The 23811-nt window shown below is 39.6% G+C and overlaps 3 protein-coding genes across 3 annotated transcripts in view; 2 read left to right on the forward strand and 1 right to left on the reverse strand.

Moving 5' to 3' along the window:
• Positions 1-23811, reverse strand: part of LOC311023896 (tumor necrosis factor receptor superfamily member 11B-like) — a 214375-nt gene that overhangs the window by 184136 nt on the left and 6428 nt on the right. The window lies entirely within an intron of this gene.
• LOC311023895 (transcription factor E2F3-like) lies at positions 350-12553 on the forward strand. The gene is made up of 8 exons (XM_084026003.1): positions 350-899; positions 3007-3127; positions 4186-4316; positions 4651-4739; positions 5402-5560; positions 5754-5868; positions 6481-6622; positions 8114-12553. Exons 1-8 carry the CDS (start codon positions 618-620, stop codon positions 8410-8412), a joined length of 1338 nt encoding a protein of 445 aa, XP_083882129.1. The 5' UTR covers positions 350-617; the 3' UTR covers positions 8413-12553.
• Positions 12798-23811, forward strand: part of cdkal1 (CDK5 regulatory subunit associated protein 1-like 1) — a 216951-nt gene continuing 205937 nt past the window's right edge. Inside the window, exons 1-3 of the mRNA XM_084026002.1 lie at positions 12798-12934; positions 13990-14150; positions 16979-17091. Of these exons, the coding sequence (XP_083882128.1) occupies positions 13996-14150; positions 16979-17091 (268 nt within the window). The 5' untranslated portion in view covers positions 12798-12934; positions 13990-13995. The remainder of the gene's footprint in view (positions 12935-13989; positions 14151-16978; positions 17092-23811) is intronic.

The following is a 23811-nucleotide window of genomic DNA, read 5'->3' on the forward strand; positions in this document are numbered from 1 at the left end:
GCTGCAGCTACCTGCTGTATTAGAGGAGGTCAAGATAATATTATCATAACATACAGGGGCCCAAAAACATCAAGTTAAGAAAGTGGCTCAAACATCAAGTGCTGAAAATTTCACTCAGCACACAACTGGTCACTTTCGCCACCTAGCGTCCTGTCAGAGAACGTGCAAGGTGTGTCAGGTGACGCTGCCTGTTTACAACTGCCAATGAACACGTGGCGCACCGAATCTCGGCCTACCATTGGCCACTGCGGCTGTAATATGGGCGGGGGCACGTCTACGAACGACCAGTAGCGTCTAGTATGTAAATTATGTTTGAAATTTTCCCGGGAAATCTGAGTTTCGCGGGAGGGCTCTTGAGCGCGTAAACCGTATCCCTTCATTCATCAGGCCGTTTCCTGAAGCCATTTCTAGACGGGTGAAGCGAGAGTTGCGCTACTTTTTAATCCGTTGCATCTGCCTAAATGCACTTTCCTAAGGAAAAATACTTTACAAAAGACGATGAATCGGACTGTCATCTTCACTTCGGTCTGATTATTTTTGTAACCATTGCGGCGGATTAACAGCAATACGTACTCGAAAGTACAGAGACAAGAAAGGGGTTACCCTGAATACGCAAGATGAGAAGAGGGATCTCCTCGGCTCCGGACAAAGTGATTTTAGCGGGGGTCGGGGGCTCTCCTCTGGACAATAATATAATATTAACAACTCTCACGGATCGTTTAAACCCCGGTCAAGCCAACGCTACGTATATCCAAATAATAACCACCCCACCGCCTTGCAACGTTACACAGACATCAAGTGTGTGCTTATCCGAGCCTCTGATAAACAGCATTTACACCACTCCACAACAAGCTGCAGCAAACGGACCGGGACAACGACCCAGTCTGGGGAGACCGCCGGTAATCATCCACACAGCTCGTTTCAACATGTTTAGCTTGCTACAACTAGCCACAAAAACGCTACAAAATGTTAGCTTGCTAGGCTAGCCGAGCTTGTTGTTCGAGCAGCTAACGTTAGCTGCTTAGCCAGGGCATTCCCTCAATCCAGCGAGGTGGCTAACTAACTACCGCTAGCTAAGTTACCCAAGTGGGTTGATTTTGAGTGGCACGTTGGCCACAAACGTCGAGTTTAAGTTAGTTTTGCGCCCACAGAAACGTAGACCTGTCATCTAACAGCGTGCTATGCTAACTTCACGGTGCTTTTGAGTCCGCTTCACCCCTTTTGCAGCCAGATGGAAATATTGGTAAGAGATGAGTAACGTTAGCGGTGGCCTAGTGGCTGCCGTTGGTGCCCTAATTTGGGGGGTTGGGGGTAGACTGTTGGGCTGCTTGGCTCTTATTTACCTCATTTCTTTTAGCTTTCTAACAAGACACGAGTGGCTAAACTCGCAAAGATACGGGGGTTAAACGTAGCTGAAGCTTCACTTCAGTTTTGAAACTACTCGATGTGTTTCTCCACAGTCGTCTCTGAAGATGCAAGCCAACTTGGATGAAGCTTGGAAATGTGTTAGCTTTCGAGGCTAGTAACGTTAGCAGTATTGATTTTGAGGACAGCTTTAGTCGCTCTCGGCCTTGCTCTTAATATGTTTTAAACAAGTGTTTTTGTCTCCCTCCTGTCTGTGAATAAAGTGTAACGCTATGGTGCCTTTCATGCAAAGTAAAGTGAAACTGGAGTTTGTCGCTGTAGAAGTGATTACACGTTTCCTGTGTTCTCAACCTGCACGAACAACACGAGAAAAATTGTTTCACTAGCATTCAGGGTGTTGGTTTTTTCGTGGTTATACATCTTTCATGAAGTAAACCAGCCCCTGTATCTCAGGCTGTAGCCATGAGCAGGCAGGGGGTGAGGGGAGCTGCTTGCTGATATAAAATGGCTGACATTTTGACTGTCAACAGAGGGCATATTATTCTTTCTCAGACATGGGATGGGTTAAGTATTACATATGAGATTTATTACACTGCATTATCATATATCTACATGTGTGATATGGTGTCTGTTAATTGACACAAGCCCCTCTGCATGGGGTTCAGAGGGACATGCAGTAGACCCCGGTGCTTGTCTCTAAAACCAGATAGTCTCGCCAACACAGAAGTCTAAAAGGTTCCCTGGTTGAAGAGACATTGAACAGTATGATCACTAAAATGCCAATTGAGGCTGGTGATCAGAACAGATAGTATTCAGCTTTCACTGAAGAAACATGTGACTAAAGCTCTGCTGCATAAATGAACTGAGATTTATAAGAGCCTAAAAGCTCTTATACATGGCGTTCCGTAGCCTACTACGGCGTTTGATGAGGCAGACCGCAGCTTTAAATGTCTGCTATGAACACAACTTGACTTGTGTCATGCTACGCCAGCGCTACAGGAGAATACCTAGATTCTGACAGGTTGATGTGGGCAATCTGTCCAAATGCTGATGTATATCCGAATTGGCAATAAACTCCCAAAACTGCTGTACAGAAATAGCATTATTGTTTCGATGTGATTAATCTGTGAATGGGGTACAGAAAATGTATGGATTTTAACGGTCTTGGAGAGTAGTCGTGGCTCCTTTTTGGAAATATTTAAAGTTCAAAGTATAACTTATGGCGATATATGGTTTTGTAAGTATACTAGTATTGGCTTTCTTTGACATTACTGTGCAGCAATGTGATCAACCCCATAGGTGTGACTCACACTTGAGCTATGTGGGTTTGCTGTTGGCAATGGCGTCAGAAAAAGTCCCACCCACTTATTTTACACATCCCAAGACAACAAAAACAATATCCTCATAAATCCTGTGACCAAAAGGAGCCTAACGTTGTCATTTCTCTACCATTGTCATCAATTTTTAAACTTTTTTCATTGCCATCATTATTTGTATTTGTTGCATGTTTAGATTGTTGTGGATGCACAACAGACATTAGATGGAAGTAATGTTGCCTTTGGCATCACAAAGATGAGTTGCCTGCTCAATGACCTGAATGGCCATGGTTGATGTTAACCCTATATATTTTTGTTCCACTAGGCCAAAAGGCGGCTGGCGCTCGATGATTCAGACCACCAATACCAGTCGGAACCAGTCAGGACTCCAAGAGGCAGAGGAGGGACTACGGTGGCCAATGGGGCACGGCTAAAGACACCCAGAAGTAAGAAACCCTCCGCCAAGTTTCATACACAGAAACAGCCTTGACGTAGCTAGCTCATGTAGTTATCAGAACAAAAGATTCTCATTGAGTTGAACATGATGCTCGAGACATACTCACTCTAAGTGCAATAGAGTAGAACCAGGGCCATTTTACTTTTAATGTATGAGGATAATAGGCTAAATACCATAGCACTGTAGTAGTAGCATCAACAACAGTAGTAGGAATACTTTTAGTAATACCTTGTGGTTTCTATTTTCTTGGTACAGCAGTCATTTAAAATGTATTGTAATGTATTTGACACCTAATGTCTAAGTGGCATGTCATACAACAAAACTTCTAATTGTAATCCTTAGTAATTGTAATTTCACTTAGCAAGACATAGTGGAGCCGACGTGCAGAATGCTCAGACATCAGAAATATTACGTTGTTGTTTTTTGCACGTATGTACTGCATACAAACTCTACAAATTCATACTTTCTTCCTAATTGCTTGCAAATCTCTAACTCGTTGGTTTACGTAAAATATTACCAGCTGGGGATTTTTCAGAGTTCAAGTTAACTCCCAGTTGTTCCTCGGCCTTTAGTGTAGCTTGTGATTATGATGGACTGAGTCATTTGCACACAACATTTCCTGATAGGAAGAACAAAACCAACACAGTTTCAGTTTTCCGAACATTGCAATGCACTTGAATTAAACCAGTACTGTATCCATAGCAAGACGCTGCTTTTCCTAAAATGGCCACAAAGTTGAATCTTCATCAATGATCTGTTTAATGAGGATGTATTGCAGTGTGGTTGGTTAAATTGTACAGTAATAATTTCCAACACCTGCTTTTTCCACTGCTGGTTTTTGAATTTTGACTATAGGAGTCTTGTGATGGTGTTGACTCTTTCACATTATAGACAAACCCATTTTACTTGGGCTTCCTCCAACCAAGTACAACTTTTATTAGGATTTCTAATTTTCACTTTGCAAAAATCGAACATCAGCTTAAAGATGAAATGCATTGTCCTTTTCTCCTTCATTTATCTGTTCCGACTACTCTTCCTCCACCACAGCACCCAAGTCTCCACCAGAGAAGACTCGGTACGACACCTCCCTGGGCCTGTTGACAAAGAAGTTTGTGGACCTTCTGGCTCAGTCTTCTGATGGCGTCTTGGACCTCAACCTCGCCGCTGAAACCTTACAGGTAATTTCATATCCAAACAGGAAAGGGCTCATACGTTACTCAGGAAAAGAAGGGATGTTGCTGGTACAGTTGTACTCTTCTTTAAATGTTGTTAGTGATTGCCTTTGAAACTGAACAATTCTAAGTGTTGGTGCCAAAAAATATAAAAGGGAGGGATACGACATGTATAGGGGACATCTAAAGTGAATGTATCTGCTCAAAGCATTGAAAAAATGTTTCCATGCTTTACATGTTTCATTCATTGGTGTTAGGTGATTGTTTTTTTTTGCTACAATCGCTTATTTACACATTTAAATCAACCACTAACTGGATAGCTTATGTCCTCTACATTCAGGTTCAGAAACGGCGCCTGTATGACATCACCAATGTACTAGAAGGCATTCATCTCATCAAGAAGAAATCGAAGAACAACATTCAGTGGATGTAAGTGGTCACTATCACTCAAATGCATGGTTTCCATCTTTTTAAGAGTATGTTCTGCTTCCTGCACCTCCATCTTGTGACTGTCTATTTGTAGTTAAAAACTTTTACAAAATGTATCTTGGGTTGGTGTGGAAAGAGGTTATGATTGATATAAGATGTACTGTTTTGTGTGCTTTTGTAGTTATGGCTTGGTGTTGATCCCCCCCCCCCCCCCCCCCCCCATCTTGGATATGATGTGGTTGGCCTAAATTTAGATGTTGCAAAAATAAATTCTATCCATATCAGTCACCTAACTTGGAAATGCCCACAGACAAATTGCTGTGTTGTCAAATCACTGTGAGAAAGCATTTAGCACTCAACATATTTTAGTTTGTTATTCTTGTAATGCAGACCTTCGTTGCTGTGATTTTTCTGCCCGTTGAAAATACAACATAATATTAATATTCTCTGCAGTATCTGCTCACAGGAAAGAGGCCACATTGAAGCACAAATCTGTGGTATACCCACCCCACCATAAATGGCAATTAAAAAAAACGGATTCGATTATTTTAAGATATTTTACCAAATATGTGAACCCATGAATGAGATACATTTGATATCGGGCCAAGTGAAGCACCTGAGTCGGCACTAAATCTCCTTATTACCTCTTCTCTCTCACACAGGGGCTGTAGTCTGTTGGAAGTAGAGGGGGCACTGAGCCAGAGACAGAGACTAACAGCGGAAGTTTCTGCACTGGGAGAAGAAGAGCAGAGACTCGAACAGCTAATCCAGAGATGCAGCCTGGATATGAGACACATGAGCGATTTGCAAAGCAACCAGAAATATCCTTTTGTTGCCGGTTGACGTGTCATCCAAAAGTTCAAATGATTCTCGGCTACTTTATTTTAGCCATCGCTAATGTGTTTTGGAGGTGTGCGCTCATACAGCGAGTATTTTCTCGCCTGCACATGCTTGTATGTTTAGTATTGACATGTACCGATAATTTCTTATTTCTTTAACCCTTGTCGTCTGCACATATGCATATGTAACATACCAAGACATCAAGCAGCTGGGAAACCTCAGAGACCAGACTGTTATTGTAGTGAAAGCGCCCACAGACACCAAACTTGAAGTACCAGACCCTGATGAGGTATGCACAAAAACACACGAGCTGGATCTGACCTTATAGTAATATGAATATTTTATAATATGCACTGGGTCTGGGGCATACTAGTCTGGATTAATGACCCTGTCTGCATGGGGTTCATAACAAAGTGAGAAATTGCGTTTCTCTGCTTCCAGCCTTTACTAAGCAGACTCATTTGTCCTGGACTGAACGCTGTGTTGGATAAACATATTGATATCAAATCATTTTTGACTCAGTGCAAGATGCTAAACAGTCATATTTCTTTAAATGTTGGCATCACTTTGCCTTCTAAATGAGACAGCTGCACAAAGCTTTTGCACTATGCAAATTTTGAAAGTGCAAAGTATTGCAGGAATCTGGTTAATCATTTTGTCCAACATAAATGCACCAGCTGCAGAGGTTGATGCTTGTTTAGTTGACTCTAGAGTCGACGCTTCTGATATGTTTTATCAGACATTCAGGGAGGACAGTGACTAAGGTACTGTCATGGACTACTGCATAATGTAGTACATCAAGTTTATATAACTTAACAAGTTGAATGCACGTAGAAAAGAGACTTGTGTTCAATCTTTAATTTTTTTTTAACCTAAACTCATGATTTATTCCCCTTTCCAGAGTTTGTCCATCCATCTGACCAGCACCAAGGGTCCTATAGAAGTCCTGCTGTGCCCCGATGAGGAGAATGACCCGAGGAGTCCTGTGAAAAACGGCAGTATGGACATCAATGGGAACTCGCCTTTCCTCAAAGTCCTTCAAGGTTTGTTTCTGCGGGGATCTTTGGCACTCACACTTTCTGGCACATAGAAGCCAGATTTTTTTTAAATTAAATAATGATTTCTCTCACATTAGATTTCACTTCATATCACACTTTACTACCAGCAGTGTGACCATTCCATAAGCATCTTTAAATTGGAAAATATGTAAAATAACTAAAATCAAAGTACTGTGTGCATCCCGGTTTTTACCTTTTTAGAGAGCGAGAGACCAAATTTGAGGGACCATGAAAAAATATTGTAATTGAAAAATTAATTAGTTAGTTTCAGGGTGCTATGAAACCCAAATATGCATCAAGAACAGTATCCAGATGTTTTCTGATAGACAGAGAGCATGCACGATTTGTGTATATTTCATACTTTCACCCTATTGGTCTAAATAACTTGCTGCTGCTCCGTGTCTGTTAGTGTCATACTGTTTTATTTCTATTATCCGTGTGCATTCACACTGAAAATGCACAGATCATAATAGAAAAAAGCCTCTTTTCACACTGAAAATGAAGGATTTCTTGTGGCAAAATGTCCGTTCTTTTCAATTCAGGGTTTAAATTGTATATTTGTTAACACAACTGATCGGCCTGCTGATAGGCCTGCTGTATACAAACAAACTGACAGTTATTTAGTGCCTGTATGGCCCGAAGTGTGGGAATAAAGCCAGTCACCGTTATTGCACACACTCCATATCCCCATTATGATCATAATGCCAGCCAAGTTCACCATAACAAAACTTAATTAAATACATTGAAATGGTATCCAGGTGTGCTGTAAACATATACATATTGCGGTGGTTATGCTACATGACAGCTGCAATGTTACTATCGGGACTATGTGGATGGAAGAATTGGGGAACTAGTGGTCAGGGGGCGCCTCACCCACAAGCACCTTGATTTCTGTCTAAAAAATATTTTTCTGAATCTTCCTCTCGTTGCAGTAATTCAACATAAAGAACACTCATAATCAGGCTCATTTCTATGCACAAACAATCGTGCTTTGCATTGCCTATATATGGTTGAATGTGGGCATGTAGGGGGCAGGATATGATGCTGATCCATGTGTACACATTTCCAAGTTGATTTGGGATTTAGAAAAGGAAATAGCTCACTGGCAGGTGTAAGCAGCATTTTTCTGTACACAAATATTTAGTCTGAATCCCACACTGTTTTGTAAATTAGACCCCTCGTCTGTGCTACATTTTTATTTAGTGACTGATTGGTTTTGCCATTACTCTGGCTGTAAAGAGGTATGGATTTGTTTTTAGACCCCAATACAAACAAATATGTCCACAAAGTTGGAACAGTTCCTGAGGCTTTTAAATAGAGCATAACAAAGTTGATGTGAATAGAAAGTCACAGTCGTACTGATTGTAATTTGCACAGTAACACTGGTTAACTTGGCTCTTGTTGGCCTACACAGTCTTGTTGTGGTTCCTTGGCTATGCAGAGATATTAACTATTTGACTCCATTTTCTTTCACAGGTCCCAACTGCACGACCACTTCATCCATCCCCTCGCTGGCACCGCCTTCCTCTTCCTCAGCAGCCGTCTCTGTTACTACTCTCTCCCCCATCTCGTCCCCGTACACCAGTCTTCTCCAGCAAACAGAAGACCAGATCCCTTCGTCCCTGGGGCCTTTCTTAAACCTCGGGCCTCCTCTTCTGGACCAAGACGACTACCTTTTAGGTTTGGGAGATGACCAGGGAATCAGCGACTTGTTTGACGCCTGTGACTTTGATAAAATGCCCTCTCTTGGCCTGGATGATCTCCTGTGCAGCTAGCATTAGGTAACAAATTCAAATGAAGTGCATGGGAGAGAGAGAGAGAGGGAGAAAAGAGAACCAGCGAGGGTTTTGATGCCTGTGACTGACTGTGTAGTTAGTGGAAACCAATTCTGAACAGATGGAAAGGAATCAACAAGGCCTTTTTTCAGTCCCAGAGAGACTAAAGTCCATGGTCTCATGGTGTGAGTGATAAACGGCCTTGCGTGATTTCATTTCAAAGATAAGACTGGTCAGTGTGAAGACATATCAGTAACTCTTTGGCTCAGGCTGCGTAACGCTTCCAGTGCAGCTGGGCGACATCCAAAAGCCTATCTATTTGGTCAAGTATAAATGGGGAGGGGAAGGATATCCACCTCTGTATGACGCAAGGTTCACGCCACTACACAGAGCCCAACAAGACAAAATAGCTTGAAAGGCAAGGCCCCCAAACCACCTGGCATTGCACACATCACGGCCGATTTGGTTGTGTTTAGCATAAAACCTAATGTCTGAATGCGCCTCAAATGCACAGATACGATTACCCATAAACCATTGGGAGACTGGCCCAGGGCAGGGAAGAACAAAGGCCTGTTTAGAGGTTAAATCTTGAAGGATTCTGCAAATATTTGACGGGCTTGTAAATATGTGTCTGGGAATACACCAAACCGGTCAACCTGGTCCTGTTCTTGCCAGGTAATGCAGTTTCTGGTCGGCTGTCAAAATTCCTCTAAATGTGTTCATACCAAGTGCTGTGGGGGCTAATCATTGCATTCTTTTACGCCAATGATCTGTGAACGAAGGCTCCTATTTCTGACTGTTAACAGGCATTTTGTGTGTTTCAAATGTAGAACATTTTAGAAATTTAAATTGAGTATATATATATAAAAAAAAAAATCAAACAGCCATTTTGATACAAAGCATTCGTGTCTACAGTTGTTTTTATTCAATGGTTGGGATCGGAAGGCGGAGGTTTTGGTCTCCTGCTCTTGTCTCTCTGCCTGCTCAGATAAATGTCAGGTTAACCATTGTGCTATTTGGTCTTATAATAATAAAGTTATGATGAATATTTAGTACATTTAAGCACTATTTAGATGTATTGAGGGTTGACAAGAAGTTCCTATACTCTTTTCGAGTGCTAATTTCATAATTATCAAATTGAAAAGGAAATCATAAAATTGCAATGCAAATAAGAGTGTGTACTCTAATTGTTCTAAAAGGAGAAATGTACATTTTAAGTGTACAAAATGCTTACAGTATGCTTTATGGCTAGTAATTAGTTTGATCCCCATGCACACAATTTCTCTCTTTGTGCTATATCCTCCTCCATATTTAAATGGATTTAGTTGGTGGATCTAAGAAGGGATCTTTATCTCCTCATGTGATCAGCCTGTTATCTACTGATCAAGTGGGTAGCCTCATATTTTTACACATAGTAGAACGTTAGAGTTAGATGAATACAAAAATGTTCAACATTGGAACAGATATGGGATGTTTAACTTTGTGTGACCCGTGTTCTTACAAACAAACAAAAAAAGCCATCACACCTGGGGTATGTGGGGTTAAGCAAAACCCCTGATGTACTTGTAGAAGCCTTGCACGTTGGCATACATTATGCAAACGTGAATGTCATACTACTCTAACTCATACTCTTATTGATACTTTGTGAAATCAGGACCCAAACTTCCACTTTCTTGCTGATTTTTACATATCCCCTCCATCTTCATCAGCAGAAGCTGCCATAACCAAACTTACCCCGATGCCTCCTCAATTAGACTATGTGCTGTGATGTTGCACAGTGGTTTGATCATACAATTGAACTTTGAACCACTTATCGATGCCCACGGCCTACTGGGTGTGTACTTAAAGCAGTGAAGGAGACGAGGTGGTCTTGTATTTGTCTTTTTAGGTTTAATATGTGTTGGATTTTAATTATTTTTAATGCTGTAGAAATTACTAATAATATCACGGCCACCAGAACATCGAGGGGCCAGATAGCCACTAATGTAGGGTTCAGCATGCAATGAGGGGCCTTTTTTCCTCCATAACCACCATATTTTCAAAATGAGGGGTGGGAATATTCCAAATTGACCCTCTTTGGTAAATTGAGCGAATTCAGTGCAACAAGCAGCGTCTCATACTAGGCCTGTTAATACTGTTGTCTTGGGCCACGGAGTCTTCAAACAGTGGTTGATCAAGAAAAGCCAGCTCAAGTCCTTGGTGAACTTAGCTATAGGGATGTGTTTCTGTTTTGGCACTTGGAAGACCATCGCCGTTCACTTATAATAGTCTTGTTTGGCGACAGCCCTGATAGGAAAATGCAGACATTGTGTATGAGACCCTGGCTTTTAATGTAGAGGAACCTGCGGCTGCAGGTGATATTGCTGCTGTTTGTGTAAACTTCCCCTGACCTGATTGATGTGTGCTTGAGTAATTGTGTGTACAGCATGTGTGAGTTATGTCCAAGATCAAGCTTGCTAGAGTAAGCCTGCCATGTGTAAATTGATGTACAGTTTTCTAAAATTTTCAGTGCACAAGGTACTGTAGGCTACCTCTCACTTAATGTTGGACAATAGTGATAGGGCATAGAGGTAAATGCCATGGTGTGTATGAGTCTAATTCCCCTTTGTCATAGAAATGACCCTCGTATTATTTAGATGCGATGTTGGATATTGCATCGCACTTTTCACTTTTGATATGTGCGAGATTCCACTCATGCCCTGATATGAGTATGCCTTTTTGCTCTTAAGTCAGTCTCATGCTGTTGCATCTTAAATTTGAATATTGGATTACTTATTTGATGGGTAGAAAAGCGGACAACATTTAATATTGCAATATTTTTTTTCTCATTTTAGTTTTTTTCGATCTTGTTTTCCCCCATAAGTTATTTAGTTCTTGTTTTCGTCTCTTCGTCCCAAAATGTTGTACATCCACTGCTAGCCTATCTGCCCTTTACTGGCCGTTAGGAGCCATTGCTATGTCTGTATACACGCCTGAACCAGGATCAGTGATATGTGTCCTCTGCTGCAGTGTATGGGGGATTTGCTTCTGTGACACCGTGTGTCCGTTTTACTTTGGAATGATGTGAGGGAGTTTGTGAGACTTTTTTTTTTTTTTGCTTTTCTGCCAATGTTTTTGTCATGGAGCATATTGAAGCCTGTTGAAACAACAATGTAAAATCAAAACCATAAACATGAACTAATGTTGAAGTAATCCATTCAGTTGAGGAGAAAACACTTTTTCTTAGTCAGCATACATTATTTTAATAAGTGCTGCAGCCATGAGTGTGTGAAACTTGACTTGAATACACAGAAATGCTCTGATTGACAAACAATCTCCATATAGGCATATTTATATCAGTGTATTTAATATGTATTTATGGAAAAATCAAACTCCATATTTTTCCCCATTTAATTAATTTACCACAGTTCTATTTTCTAAATCTGAGATTTACATTGGAAATTATATTTTCCTCCATCTATTTCAAGTGACCAGAATCTGGTCCAAATATTTTATCCACTTTTACATGATGGAGCTATGATTTTTTTGGGAAAGATTGTACCTTTCCATAGGTTTTCTAATGGAATGTTAAAGATTTTAATGCACCGCTTAAGCTAATGTCATTGCCGGTGAGTCTGAAAATGTATTATGGGTGACTTAAAATACAGCTCTTTAATTTCTAATGCGTGATTCTGATGTATTAGACCTTACAGAATAGTGTCATTAGGCAAAAATGTGGCGTTAACTATAGTGAAGATTGAAACAGCAATGTTGTCCCTCCTGTTTTCCTATGGTCATTCTTAAGCTGTTACCAAATACAATACACTGATTAGTAAATATTCTGTAAAGGATACGTGAACCGTTTTTTCATAGGAAAGAATCGACTGAAAAATGTTAAAATTGCTGCCTGTTTCCACTAATTACAGCTGTCATATCACAACGAAATTCGAACGCATGGTTGAAAGTATCGGTGTGCTGTTGAATGTTTATGGTGAACTAATTTGATGTTTTTTTTATGTTTGTTATTCAGTTATACAAGTTTCTTTAACATCTGTCAAATTAGGACGTTGAATTGTATTTGTTTGAGGGGAGGGGTAAATGAATTTGTTTTTTTGTACTCTGGTTGTTTGTAATTGAAAATTTAAATAAAGGCAATATGAATATGGGATGAAATGTTTTCTGTCTTTATTGATGACGTTGCACTGTAGTCAAAAGTAAATACATGGTAAATCAGCATTTATTCCTCTGTATAAGACAGGACAGCAGAAACTTTAAAGGCATGATTTACAAACCCAAGCCTATATATTAGAAGAACCAAACATCGCTGCTTCAAATTGCACGGGCGCAAATAGTGTCTGTACTCGCGTTAAACACGCGCGTGTCTGGTTTGTCCCTCTTCCCCCACCGTAACTACGCACAAGTATGGCGGTCTGAGGGTTGTGATAACTGTTTTGATGGTGTAAATTACACGATTTTCAATTACTAAAAACTCTTTTGCTCGGAATTCGCGTCTGTCAAAACTGTTAACTGCATTGCGTTCCAGGTAAGGTATTTTTACGATATCACAAGGGGTCTTACTGTGCAAAATAAGGGCACGTGGGCAGTGGCTAGCTAATGATGTTAGCCAAGCTAACAGCTAACTTGCTCATGTTACCCATCTAAATAAAACTACAGGTTGCTCGCTATCTGTTAAACTAGACTGTTTCTCAGGGGTTTCTCGTATGCATTGACCAGCGTTCGAGCCCATGCGGTTAGCTCATAGGTGAAAGTCGCGCAACATCAGTTGGGTTGGCTACTTTAACGTAGTTATTCAGTCGATATTTCATTAACAGTTAGCATGTACGATGCTCGTTAGTTAGTTAGAGGGGTTTTCGGTGATTGTATAAGTATTTAAGTCCAGTTAAAAAGGCAAGTATACAAACATCACAGGTGCAGCATGCCTGGTATTTTTTCCCTTCTTTTTACTGCTGCTCATGTAGCTTGATGGCTTTTATTTGGTCTTGGGCATATTGACAATGACATATGCTTTCAATTGAATAATGAAACACATTTTTACACAGACAACTAGCAGAATGAGAAGCAATAACACGATCTCAATGTGTGGGCAAAAGCGTATTTGTGTATTGGAAAGGCTAATTAAAGCAGGTGTGTCAGTAGACACTGCTCCTCTGCTCTAATTGTCACGAGGAAGTCATTCATGGATCATGTAGTTTATGGATGCTCTACAGTTTAGGTCCAATTTCAAAAAAGCAACGTCTTTCTTTACAAAATTAGTTCATGTCGTCACCACAAACAGCATTATCCAATATGACTTTTTTTGTTGTTGTATTTAACAACATTGACCACCCTTTCATTGACTAATTGAGAAAATAATCAGCCGATTTATCTAAAACTACTATGCCATCTCAACATGATGTTACATCTTTTCATTTTATGCTGCTAATTTGAAGCATAGCATTCATGCTCACTGTTAGTAAGTACAGTAAGTTAATGGCCCTATTACATCAATGTAATGACAAGTGGGCACTGGGTCTCAACTATATGACAGACGGGCTATATAATAATGCTGTGCTGATCCTGGCTCTGTCTGATTTTCAGACCATCATGCCGTCCGCCTGTGACTCTCTGATTGAAGACATTGAGGACATGGTGTCTTCTAGCGACCCTACTCCTCACGAGAGACAATCTGCTAGAAAGAGTATCATACCGAGGTCCAGGAAGAAAAAAGAGCTGAGCCACGAGGAGCTCCAAGCTGACAGGTATGTCAAATATTAAAATAGTGGTACAGTATTCCAGGATGTGAGTTTATTGTGATAATGCCAGTATGCTGTATGCTTTAGGATGATGATAGGTAGTTGTCAAACTAACAATAGACTACCCTGAGTTCAAATACCTGCATGTTTTAATACCAGTCTGTATTCATTTCAAGATTTTTAGTTAATCAACTTGATTGTGAATGTGATACATGTGGGGTGGTATGTTGACTATGATATTTTAATATTTCTCCATTAAAACTGAATAAAAACTGAAAAATTCCCATGAAGATAAAAATGAAATGATCATGTTTAAGAGTTTATCGGTTTATTTCAGTCAGTATAGTCGAAGAAGAATTAAAACAAACATTGCAGAGCTGATTTATTATTTTTTCTTTTATTTGGAAAAGAAGGACTGTAACGTTACTTAATCCTGGTCCATTTTATCTTCATGCAGACATGCGCCAATTTATGTAAACATGAAGCCATGTGGTCTGGTAACCCATTGATTGGATATGGTGGTTGTCATAGGGGTCATTCCGTGTCATTTCATCAAATGCCTCCCACCTGACCATCTCAGAATGTCCTGAAAAATTTTGAGTACAAAGACACACTTGTTAATAGGACTAATCCAAAATATTAGGTCTCTACTGTCAACAGTTTTCTCATGAAACGTCATTGAATGAAGGGTAGTTTAGACGGTTTTTGGCATCATACTCTGAAAAGCCATTTTTAAACGACATTATCAGGAAAACTATCTCACCTTTGGCCTTCAAAATATCTACAGTGTATATCTGTTACTAATAGCCTCCAGACATGGAATATCAGGGGTGTAGCTCAATGATAACCTAGTATGGTAGGTACTTAAAATGAGGCTTGTTGAAATAAAGTAGTACATTTGAAGAGTGGCTGAGCTCCCATTTTTACAGATAAAAGACTTCTATCACTTCTGCCTCTATCTCTGGTGTTAGCTTAAACATTCTACAAAATATGGTCTCTCTTAGATTATTAGTTTCACAGATATTAAGGCTCAAAAATGGAAGTTAACACATCTTTGCCCAACTTCAGAGTCATATTCCAAAAAACTGACAACAAGTATCTGGTCCAAACTTACTTTATTTGAAAGATCATATTCTTGTTAAAATCATATCAAAAAATGAGGAGGGTGTTTTGCCTCATTTTGTCGCAGTGATTTTTTTAAAATCCTGATATTGGTGGGGTTTTTGTGGCTGGTTTTTGGTACTGCATGTCCTAATAGCCTACCAGTAAACATCACAGGAGGGCAATTCAAATGTGTTTTTTACCATTTACCAAAGACTAGACAGTCTTCAATATTATGCTGTGTTTGTTCATGGTTTAAGACATTAAAAGCTGCTTTCACCATGTTTAACTCACATTCAAGGACGTATTGCCTCTGTAACTACAACTGTGCTACATTTTAATGTTTTCGTAAGGCTAAATTTATCAGTAGCATTTAGGCACATGTAAGTCTTTGGTATATGGTAAAAAACACATGTGAATTGCCCTGCTGTGATGTTTACTTGTAGGATATTAAGACATGCAGTACCAAAAACGGACACAAAAACCCCACCAATATCAGGATTTTAAAAAATCACTGCGACAAAATGAGGCAAAACACCCTCCCGATTTTTTAATATGATTTTAACAAGAATATGATCTTTCAAAAAAAGTAAGTTTGGACCTGATACGTGTTGTCAGTTTTTTGGAATATGACTCTGAAGTTGGGCAAAGATGTGTTTACTTCCATTTTTGAGCCTTAATATCTGTGAAACTAATCATCTGAGAGAGACCATATTTTGTAGAATGTTTAAGCTAACACCAGAGATAGAGGCAGAAGTGATAGAAGTCTTTTATCTGCAAAAATGGGAGCTCAGCCATCCTTCAAATGTACTACTTTATTTCAACAAGCCTCATTTTAAGTACCTACCATACTAGGTTATCATTGAGCTACATCCCTGATATTCCATGTCTGGAGGCTATTAGTAACAGATATACTCTGTAAAAATCTTGAAGGCCACAGGTGAGATAGTTTTCCAGATATTGCTGTTTAAAAATGGCTTTTCAGAGCATGATGCCAAAAACTGTCTAAATGTCTAAACTACCCTTCATTCAATGATGTTTCATGAGAAAACTATTGATAGTGGAGACCTAATATTTTGGATTAGTCCTATTAACAAGTGTGTCTTTGTACTTGAATTTTTTCAGGACATTCTGAGATGTTCAGGTGGGAAGATTTTCAGAAATTTGATGAAATGACACGGAATGACCCATAGTCTATCATCACGGATACATGAGCGTGTTGGGAAAACCATATTCTGGTCACAGCCAGAAACTCAATGAACTTATGAAGAGATACTTGATGTGAGCTTTGTTAGTTGAGGTTGTCACTGGACCTCGTATGTCATGAACGATAATGGACGAGTACAAATAGGAGAAAAACAAGGCCTCATGGTAGATGTATAATATCATATATGATATCTTATCCATATCACTACATTCTGTGGTTTGTCCACTTTCCTTTCATACTGCATGCACCACACCAGAGCATGCATGGAAGCAGTCTCATTGTTTGTTCTGCACCAGAGTTTGGTCCAACCAGCCTAAATCAAACAGGTTAGGTGTGAAAGCACCTTAACAGTCTGTCCCTACAGACGCTACACGTGGGATAACGTTGGCAAGTTTAATCATCCATCATCTTTCGATCCATGACAGATTTAAAAAGATTTAAATTTGTTTTAGATATTTATTTAGATTTCTTTTTCATTCCCATGCATCATATAACACAAACATATTTCATTGTTGTTCATTTTTAGTTTGATTCCTGGCACCCAAAAAATCTGGATGAAAACGTGGGGCTGCAGTCATAACAACTCAGATGGAGAGTACATGGCCGGACAGCTAGCTGCCAGCGGATACACGATGACTGGTAAGAGATTGTTTACTTGTGGCCGTTTGTATTAAGTCCGTTGACATTTGAGGTCAGTGAATACATATGCAATACTACCAGAATGTCACATTCAATCCATCAGTCTAAAATACATCACATCCATCCCTCTTAGTATTCTACTAATATCTATTCATAGTAACTCGATGAATGAAAGTCTGCAGTGATACAATTGTGTAATTTAGGTGTCAATGGAACTGATGTCATTATTCTTGTTAAACACAAGGGGGCAGTGTTGCTTTGTAAGTAAGCTGCACCTTGTGTGTTATTCCAGTCGGAGACTCTTTTGGTTCTTAATTGAGCCTCCGAGCCTCAACAAACCCGGCCGAGCAAATGTATTTGGTTAAAGATTAATGTTAAATGCTTGGAGTTTGCTTAGCCTTAAGAACGAGGTGGAATTTGTACCCAACTTGAGAGGAAAGTTTACAAGCCGGCCCAAGCTTTACAAGCTCAAGAAGACCACTGAGAACCAACCTCACCTGGTATCTTTCCCAGAATTCAGTGGGATCGAGTTTATGATGTGGTGCCAGTTGAGAAACGGCACACTGATGCAATGGGAGACGGCAGAATAGAACAGTGTGACTACCTGCTAGGGATGCAACAATACAGTTAGCCCACGGTTCAATACGTACCTCGTTAAGGTTCAATAAGTACCTCGGTACGTACATTTGATTGCATAAGGACAAAAAAAAATTGCTATTTATATATTATAAAATGTTTTCTTTATTTTGCTTATAAGCAAATCTATTTTTTTTACATTCAGACACATCCAGGTGTATTTTATGATAAAATAAAAGTATATTAAAAAAAATAACACTGTAACACTTTCAAATGCAAAAGTACATCTTAGCCTTGTCGACTGGATAAGAGGGAGTTAAATAATTTCAAAAGTAAATGTACATATTTGAAATAAACAAAGTCACTGTTTTATATAAAAGTACCATTAAACATAAAGTCACCGTTTTTAAATAAAAATACCTGTGCTAAAGTAGCTTTATATGACTTTCATGCAGGGGATGGGTTTGGAGTACTGCGCTCTTCATCTCCCACTCCGACATACAGTGGACAGTGAGATAACTCTGTGTCAAGAGTTATCTCGGTGTTCGGGAATTACGTTAGTGCTGAAATGTGCGCGATGGCCAGGCGCGTAGCACATTTGTTAGATGTTGTAATACGTTTTTCCGAGCTGTCCTTAAATGCACCATGAATAGACGGCGGCAGACCGATAGCCACACAATTGAGACATTCGCTGGCAGCGCTGTTGTTGTAATAATGTTCAGTAAACCAGCCAGCAAGAGGCAGAAAACCTTGCACTCTTTCTTCAAACCGAACTGTGTAAGTTGAATAATGCTGTTGCCTGTTGATAATGTTTGCTAAATATGTCAAATGAATTAGATGCCAGTATAGCTCAGTTAACACGAGACCTGGCAAGGGGGTCCCCCATGCTTTTTACAAATACATGAAGGCTGACTGTTAAAATACAACCCCTACATTTCTAAGTTCCTGACTTTTCCTAAAATAACCTGAGCCAGGAATAGACCCATTTATTTGTTTCTGCTCATAATTTGTGCTCACTATTACTTTGCAGATTAAAAACAAACATTTATTGCTACAATAGAAAGCAGGGTGGAGAAGAAGGCACTGACAGTCATGCAGGGGCTTCACAGGTGAGGAGAGATAATAATTAGCTGAGAAAATATATCTATAGCATAAGAGATTTATTTCCACAGCTATTTCACAACTACTTTTCTCAATTCTACACAAAACATGTGTTTTGCATATATTTTTTTAATCTATATAATTGCAATAGACAGAGCAGGGAGAGATCAGCTCACAGGGTCAGGACAGAGAGCAGGCAGCAGCACTGACCATCAGTCCGAGACAGGTGAGGAGAGATTATAACTGGCTAAAGAAATGTCTATAGGATCAGAGTGACTCTGAGATTAATATCCACAGCTATTTCACAACTACTCTTTTTATTTCTGCTCTAAAATGTATTTGTGCATATTGTTTGTGTGTATTGCAATAGACAGAGCAGGGAGAGGGCAGCTCAGGGGTCAGACAGAGACCAGGAAGCAGCACTGGCAGTCAGGGAGAGGCGTCAGAAAGAGACACAGCAGTGGACGGATCTTTCGTGGCCACTCTAAAACCACACCAGCCGGATCCTACGACTACATACTGTAGCCGTTTGAGGTTATTTGGTTCTTCAGCCGCTAAGGAGAGGCACAGAATGCAAGGATGATAATACCACTCAATAGAAGTCGGCATACTCCTGAACAATCGGTCTGAAATGATGGCTCTTTTGCAATAAACGTTCCCACTGCACTTGTTATGTTGTGTTTTTCTGCACCGGTAGAATAGGCTTGTTGGAAGGCATCAGCAAGAGACAAGTGTTTTTTAACTGATGGTGTTATCTGCTCAGCCATCCTGCTTCCAGGACATTGGATATTTACTCGGCAGGGAGGCGCTTCCCCATCCGCAGCTTGTAAACACATGCTGCGTTCAAGTGCTCCTCTAAAGCTCAGACATAGCCAATTCAGAGAGAAATGAAAGCATGGAAACATGAAATTTTATTGCAAAACTGAAAAAAATACCTCAATTCAAAAGTGCGTATTGAACCGTGCATGGCGTACCATACGGTTCAATATTATATTGAGAACTGTTGCATCCCTACTAACTGCATGTCACCGTGGCTCGTTAACATATAACAGCCTCTTTGAGAACTTATTTTTTCAATTTCAGTATATTTCAGGATATAACTTATATAAGACTTTCTTTTTTTCTGTCAAGGTGGTTTATAGAGTTGTTAAATCTGTAATCACTGAATGTCAGCATCATTGTCAAGTATTATTTATTATTATTATTTAGTTGAATCTAGTGTTTGTTGTTATTTGTAAATATAAAAAAAACATAAAGAAGAACATCTGTTCTCTTAAGTGCCCCCCTCAGCAGCAAAATATCATTTAAAAGTGCCTTCCAAAATTGTCACCAGTCACTGTTTGAAAGTAAATCTGCTTCATTACATTGCTTTGTTTAGGATGATTGGTTATTATATATATTATATCTTATACAACTTATTTATGGATGTTTTGGGTTAAAGTCACTTCTTTATTAAGTTTAAGGAGATATTCTTCATCATGGCTAAGTCTAGGGATCGACTGACCAACCTTATATTATTTGGTGGGCAGGACATCCTGCAGACGGAGACATGTGGCTGCATCAGAGCCAGAGTAGCACACTTTCTAATTAATTGATAATGTTTTATCCTGAGTGATGCACCAAAGTTGACAGGAGTCAGATTACAGATTGTTATACAAAGCTTGACTTTGTCTTTGTACTACCTTTCATCTTACATTTTGCATGTTTTTTTGCATGGAAGCCAGACTTACCAGGGGCCTTTCATCAGGGATTTACTGTGTGTGTGTTTGCACAAGTGAGAACGACTGACACAGACAAAGCAGGGGGAGACTGAGATAGATGATCTTCATTATCTTTGCATGAAATAATCTCTTTGTCCTTCCCACCTTTCTTTGCTTTAAGAATTTTCTCCAGAGGGCCTTGGCAGCCGAGTCGTTATAGCAGATGCCACAAAATCGTTAAAAATGAGGCGGTACCATCCTGATCATGTACACACACGTTCATGTGTACTGTCCTGTACCATACATGGTGTTACAAAAAGCCACATTGTACTGTAGTCACAGTACAATATGGCATTCAGGCACACATCATTAACGCCAGCTGGCGATATAAAACTATATTTAACCATTGGAATGGGAGACTAATAATCACCATCAGCTTCCCATGTTCCATATGATTGATGTGAATTGTTTTCTTTTCTTTAGTGACTTTTATTTTTGCTGCGGTGGCAAAGACGTTACCAGCGATGCACCTTCTGTGCAAAGGTCCGAAGGTGTAATCTGATCACTGACTCAGTCATTCAGTCAGTCACATACTTTTCCATGTTTAACACTGGCTCTCACTTTTCTTCCTCTTTGGTAGTTTTGGCAATGCCTTTCCCGGTTCATTATGCTGATTACGATACAGCCCCACCACATCAATGTAATACTACCGCCGCTAAAAATGCCGGAAAGTGCAACATTGGCGATGAAATTGTGTTTTCCATGAAGACACTAGAGGCGGGAATCATCACAGGTGTGGTGATGCATCACGATCACGATATGATCTTATTGTGATTGGGGGAAAAACCCTGAATTTAGTGGAACGGTGGCGGAGTGCAGGGAGACCTGTTTTTAGTTTGTTGTTTTGTATTCCCACTGATTTCTGTATGAGAAATACATCTGTCTCAGAATCTGATTACAGTACATAGTTTCTCCTGTTGTCTGAAGGTCCTCGGCAGATAAAGACACATTTCAGAACGAAGACGTCGTAATGTAATACACTCTAAGGTAATGAGGTTAAGGCATGCTGTTATGGATATTGAATTTTTGTAATCTCCGGATTAGGTTTGTTTCTGTGTCCTCCTCTCCTTAAAGTAGTACCATGCAGTGACCACACGGAGATCCTGTATTCCAGAAAGTATTCAGCAAATATTAGTGCGGTTTAATTGTGTTTTAGTTTAGTGGAAGTAATCCCAAATAATAGTATGAATATTTGTTCAATAGAATCACTCCTTTTAGTCATTATTATTATCAAATGAACAGCACATAATTTTAAATGTATTGATCCTTTTTGAGCCTGTTTGGCATCCATCATTTTTTCAAGATCAAACACATCAGTTTGTGTGTGTATGCCTGTGAGAAATACACTTGAAGGGAATCGTCAACCGTTTTCAACCCAGAAACAGGCGATGGGTCAAAAGAAAAATGTGTCACAGTTGCAATTTTAGTTGTTTTAAATGGCTTTTAGGTTACCTTTGCATATAGTTTGTATGACTTGCATGCATTTGCAGGAGAGTGTGATCAGGCTTCGTGTCTTGATGGGGATATTGTATACCTGGGATGTATTCCAGAAAGCCGCTTTAACAAACTCTGAACCGAACTCTGAGTTGACCAACTTTTGGTTCCTGAACAGCTGTTCTGAATTAGTTCAATCAACTACGAGTATGTTTCTCTCAGTTCCACACATGCCTGCCGGCTCTACAAAGCCATTATCAATGGAATGGTGATACTATGATTTACCATGGCAACCAGGAGAGAGTTAGAGATATTACTGAGTGTTTATGGAGAAATGAGCTCATCCTTAGAAAACGCAGCAAAATAGCTGCAGTCGATTGATCAAAAACTTGATAACATTTCCTTTTCAAATATGCAGCTTAATAAAACTGTTGTGTAATGGTTCGCAACGCAGGTGACGGGTTAAATTCCCGTGGTTCGCTAAATAAAAAAAAATAACCATTTGATAATTGATACTGTAGGTGCCATCTCACAGGCACACAAAGAATGTGGCTGCAGTTGAAAATTAAGCATTCAAATATTGCACAAATAAGAACACTAAAGCATATGTTTTTAATCATATTTCACATATTAAACAGTAAATATCAGTGGATATTTCAACACAGAAATGTCCTTCAACATTTCAGAACATTCTCGGTTGCAAAAAATCTAAGGGCTATACAAAGAATCTGTTCAGGTCAGGGATTATGCCCGCAATATGAAATGTTGAAAATGTAAGTAGGAGAATATTGTTTAGATAACTGATAACTTGTGAGGAAAAACGGTAAAATCTACTAAATAAGCAAAATCCTCACCCGACGTGAGGCTGCTAGAATCACATTTTCTTTCATATCTATTTGGTTGATGAGGAAAGGACGTCCCATTTTTCCACAATTGTTTCCACAAAAGTTAATTTCACAGTCGGTTACCATGGTAACTGACCCAAAGATTAAATTTGCTCTCTTTCTGGAATGGAAAACTCAGTATCCCTCTTCTCAGGGATAACAAACTCAGAGTTTTAGCAAAACCTGCTTTTCTGGAATACACCCTGATGAGGTGCTGCAGTCTGTGTTTATCTGTGTGTATCTTTCTTCAAGCCTGGTTCTATTCAGGTTGTGATCATAGCACAGCTCTCACAACATGGCCATGGATGACAAAGGTTAAAGTTATGGCCCAATATGTTTACTATTGGTAAACAGGTTTCATGAGTAGTGTGTGCATTTCTCTGTCTGCATTAGCCCTCAGGAGCGGCTTAGGTAAAGAGCAGTCCTCCCTTATTTACCACTTGAGTTAATACGGCTTTATCCCACTATGTAGCTCAGATATGCCTATACCCTTCACAGATGAAGCTTGAGAATACACTCTCTGTCCTCCTGCCTTGTTGTTTCCCTCTCACTCCCCCTCTCATCAAAATACTTTAAAGGTCAGTGTTTCACTGCTAAAGCTAAAGGATTAGTTTGATGTCCGTCTCCCGCTTCTCTGTTTTTCTTCTTTTTTCCTTTTTCTTGGCTTCCTTGTCCCTTCTTCTGTCTCTTTCCTCCTACATCACCTCTTTGTTTTTCTTACTATCTCCACCTCTCCTTTTGGGTGTGTGTATCTTTGCTCACTGTTTTTCACTGTGAGGTTGTTGGAAAAAGAAATTGCCTGTCATGGCCAGAATCACAGGAGATTACACTCAGGAGAGGCAGTGATTGTTTTGAATGGTATAGTATGGAATGCAATGCAATTGTCTAGAATGGCATGAAATTGTTGGGAGTGTATTGGGGAGAGTGGAATAGACAGGAATGACAAGGACTGAATTGGGCTTCTG

This window comes from Eutrigla gurnardus, assembly GCF_963514095.1.
Source record: "Eutrigla gurnardus genome assembly, chromosome: 14".
Classification (NCBI taxonomy): Eukaryota; Metazoa; Chordata; class Actinopteri; order Perciformes; family Triglidae; genus Eutrigla; species Eutrigla gurnardus.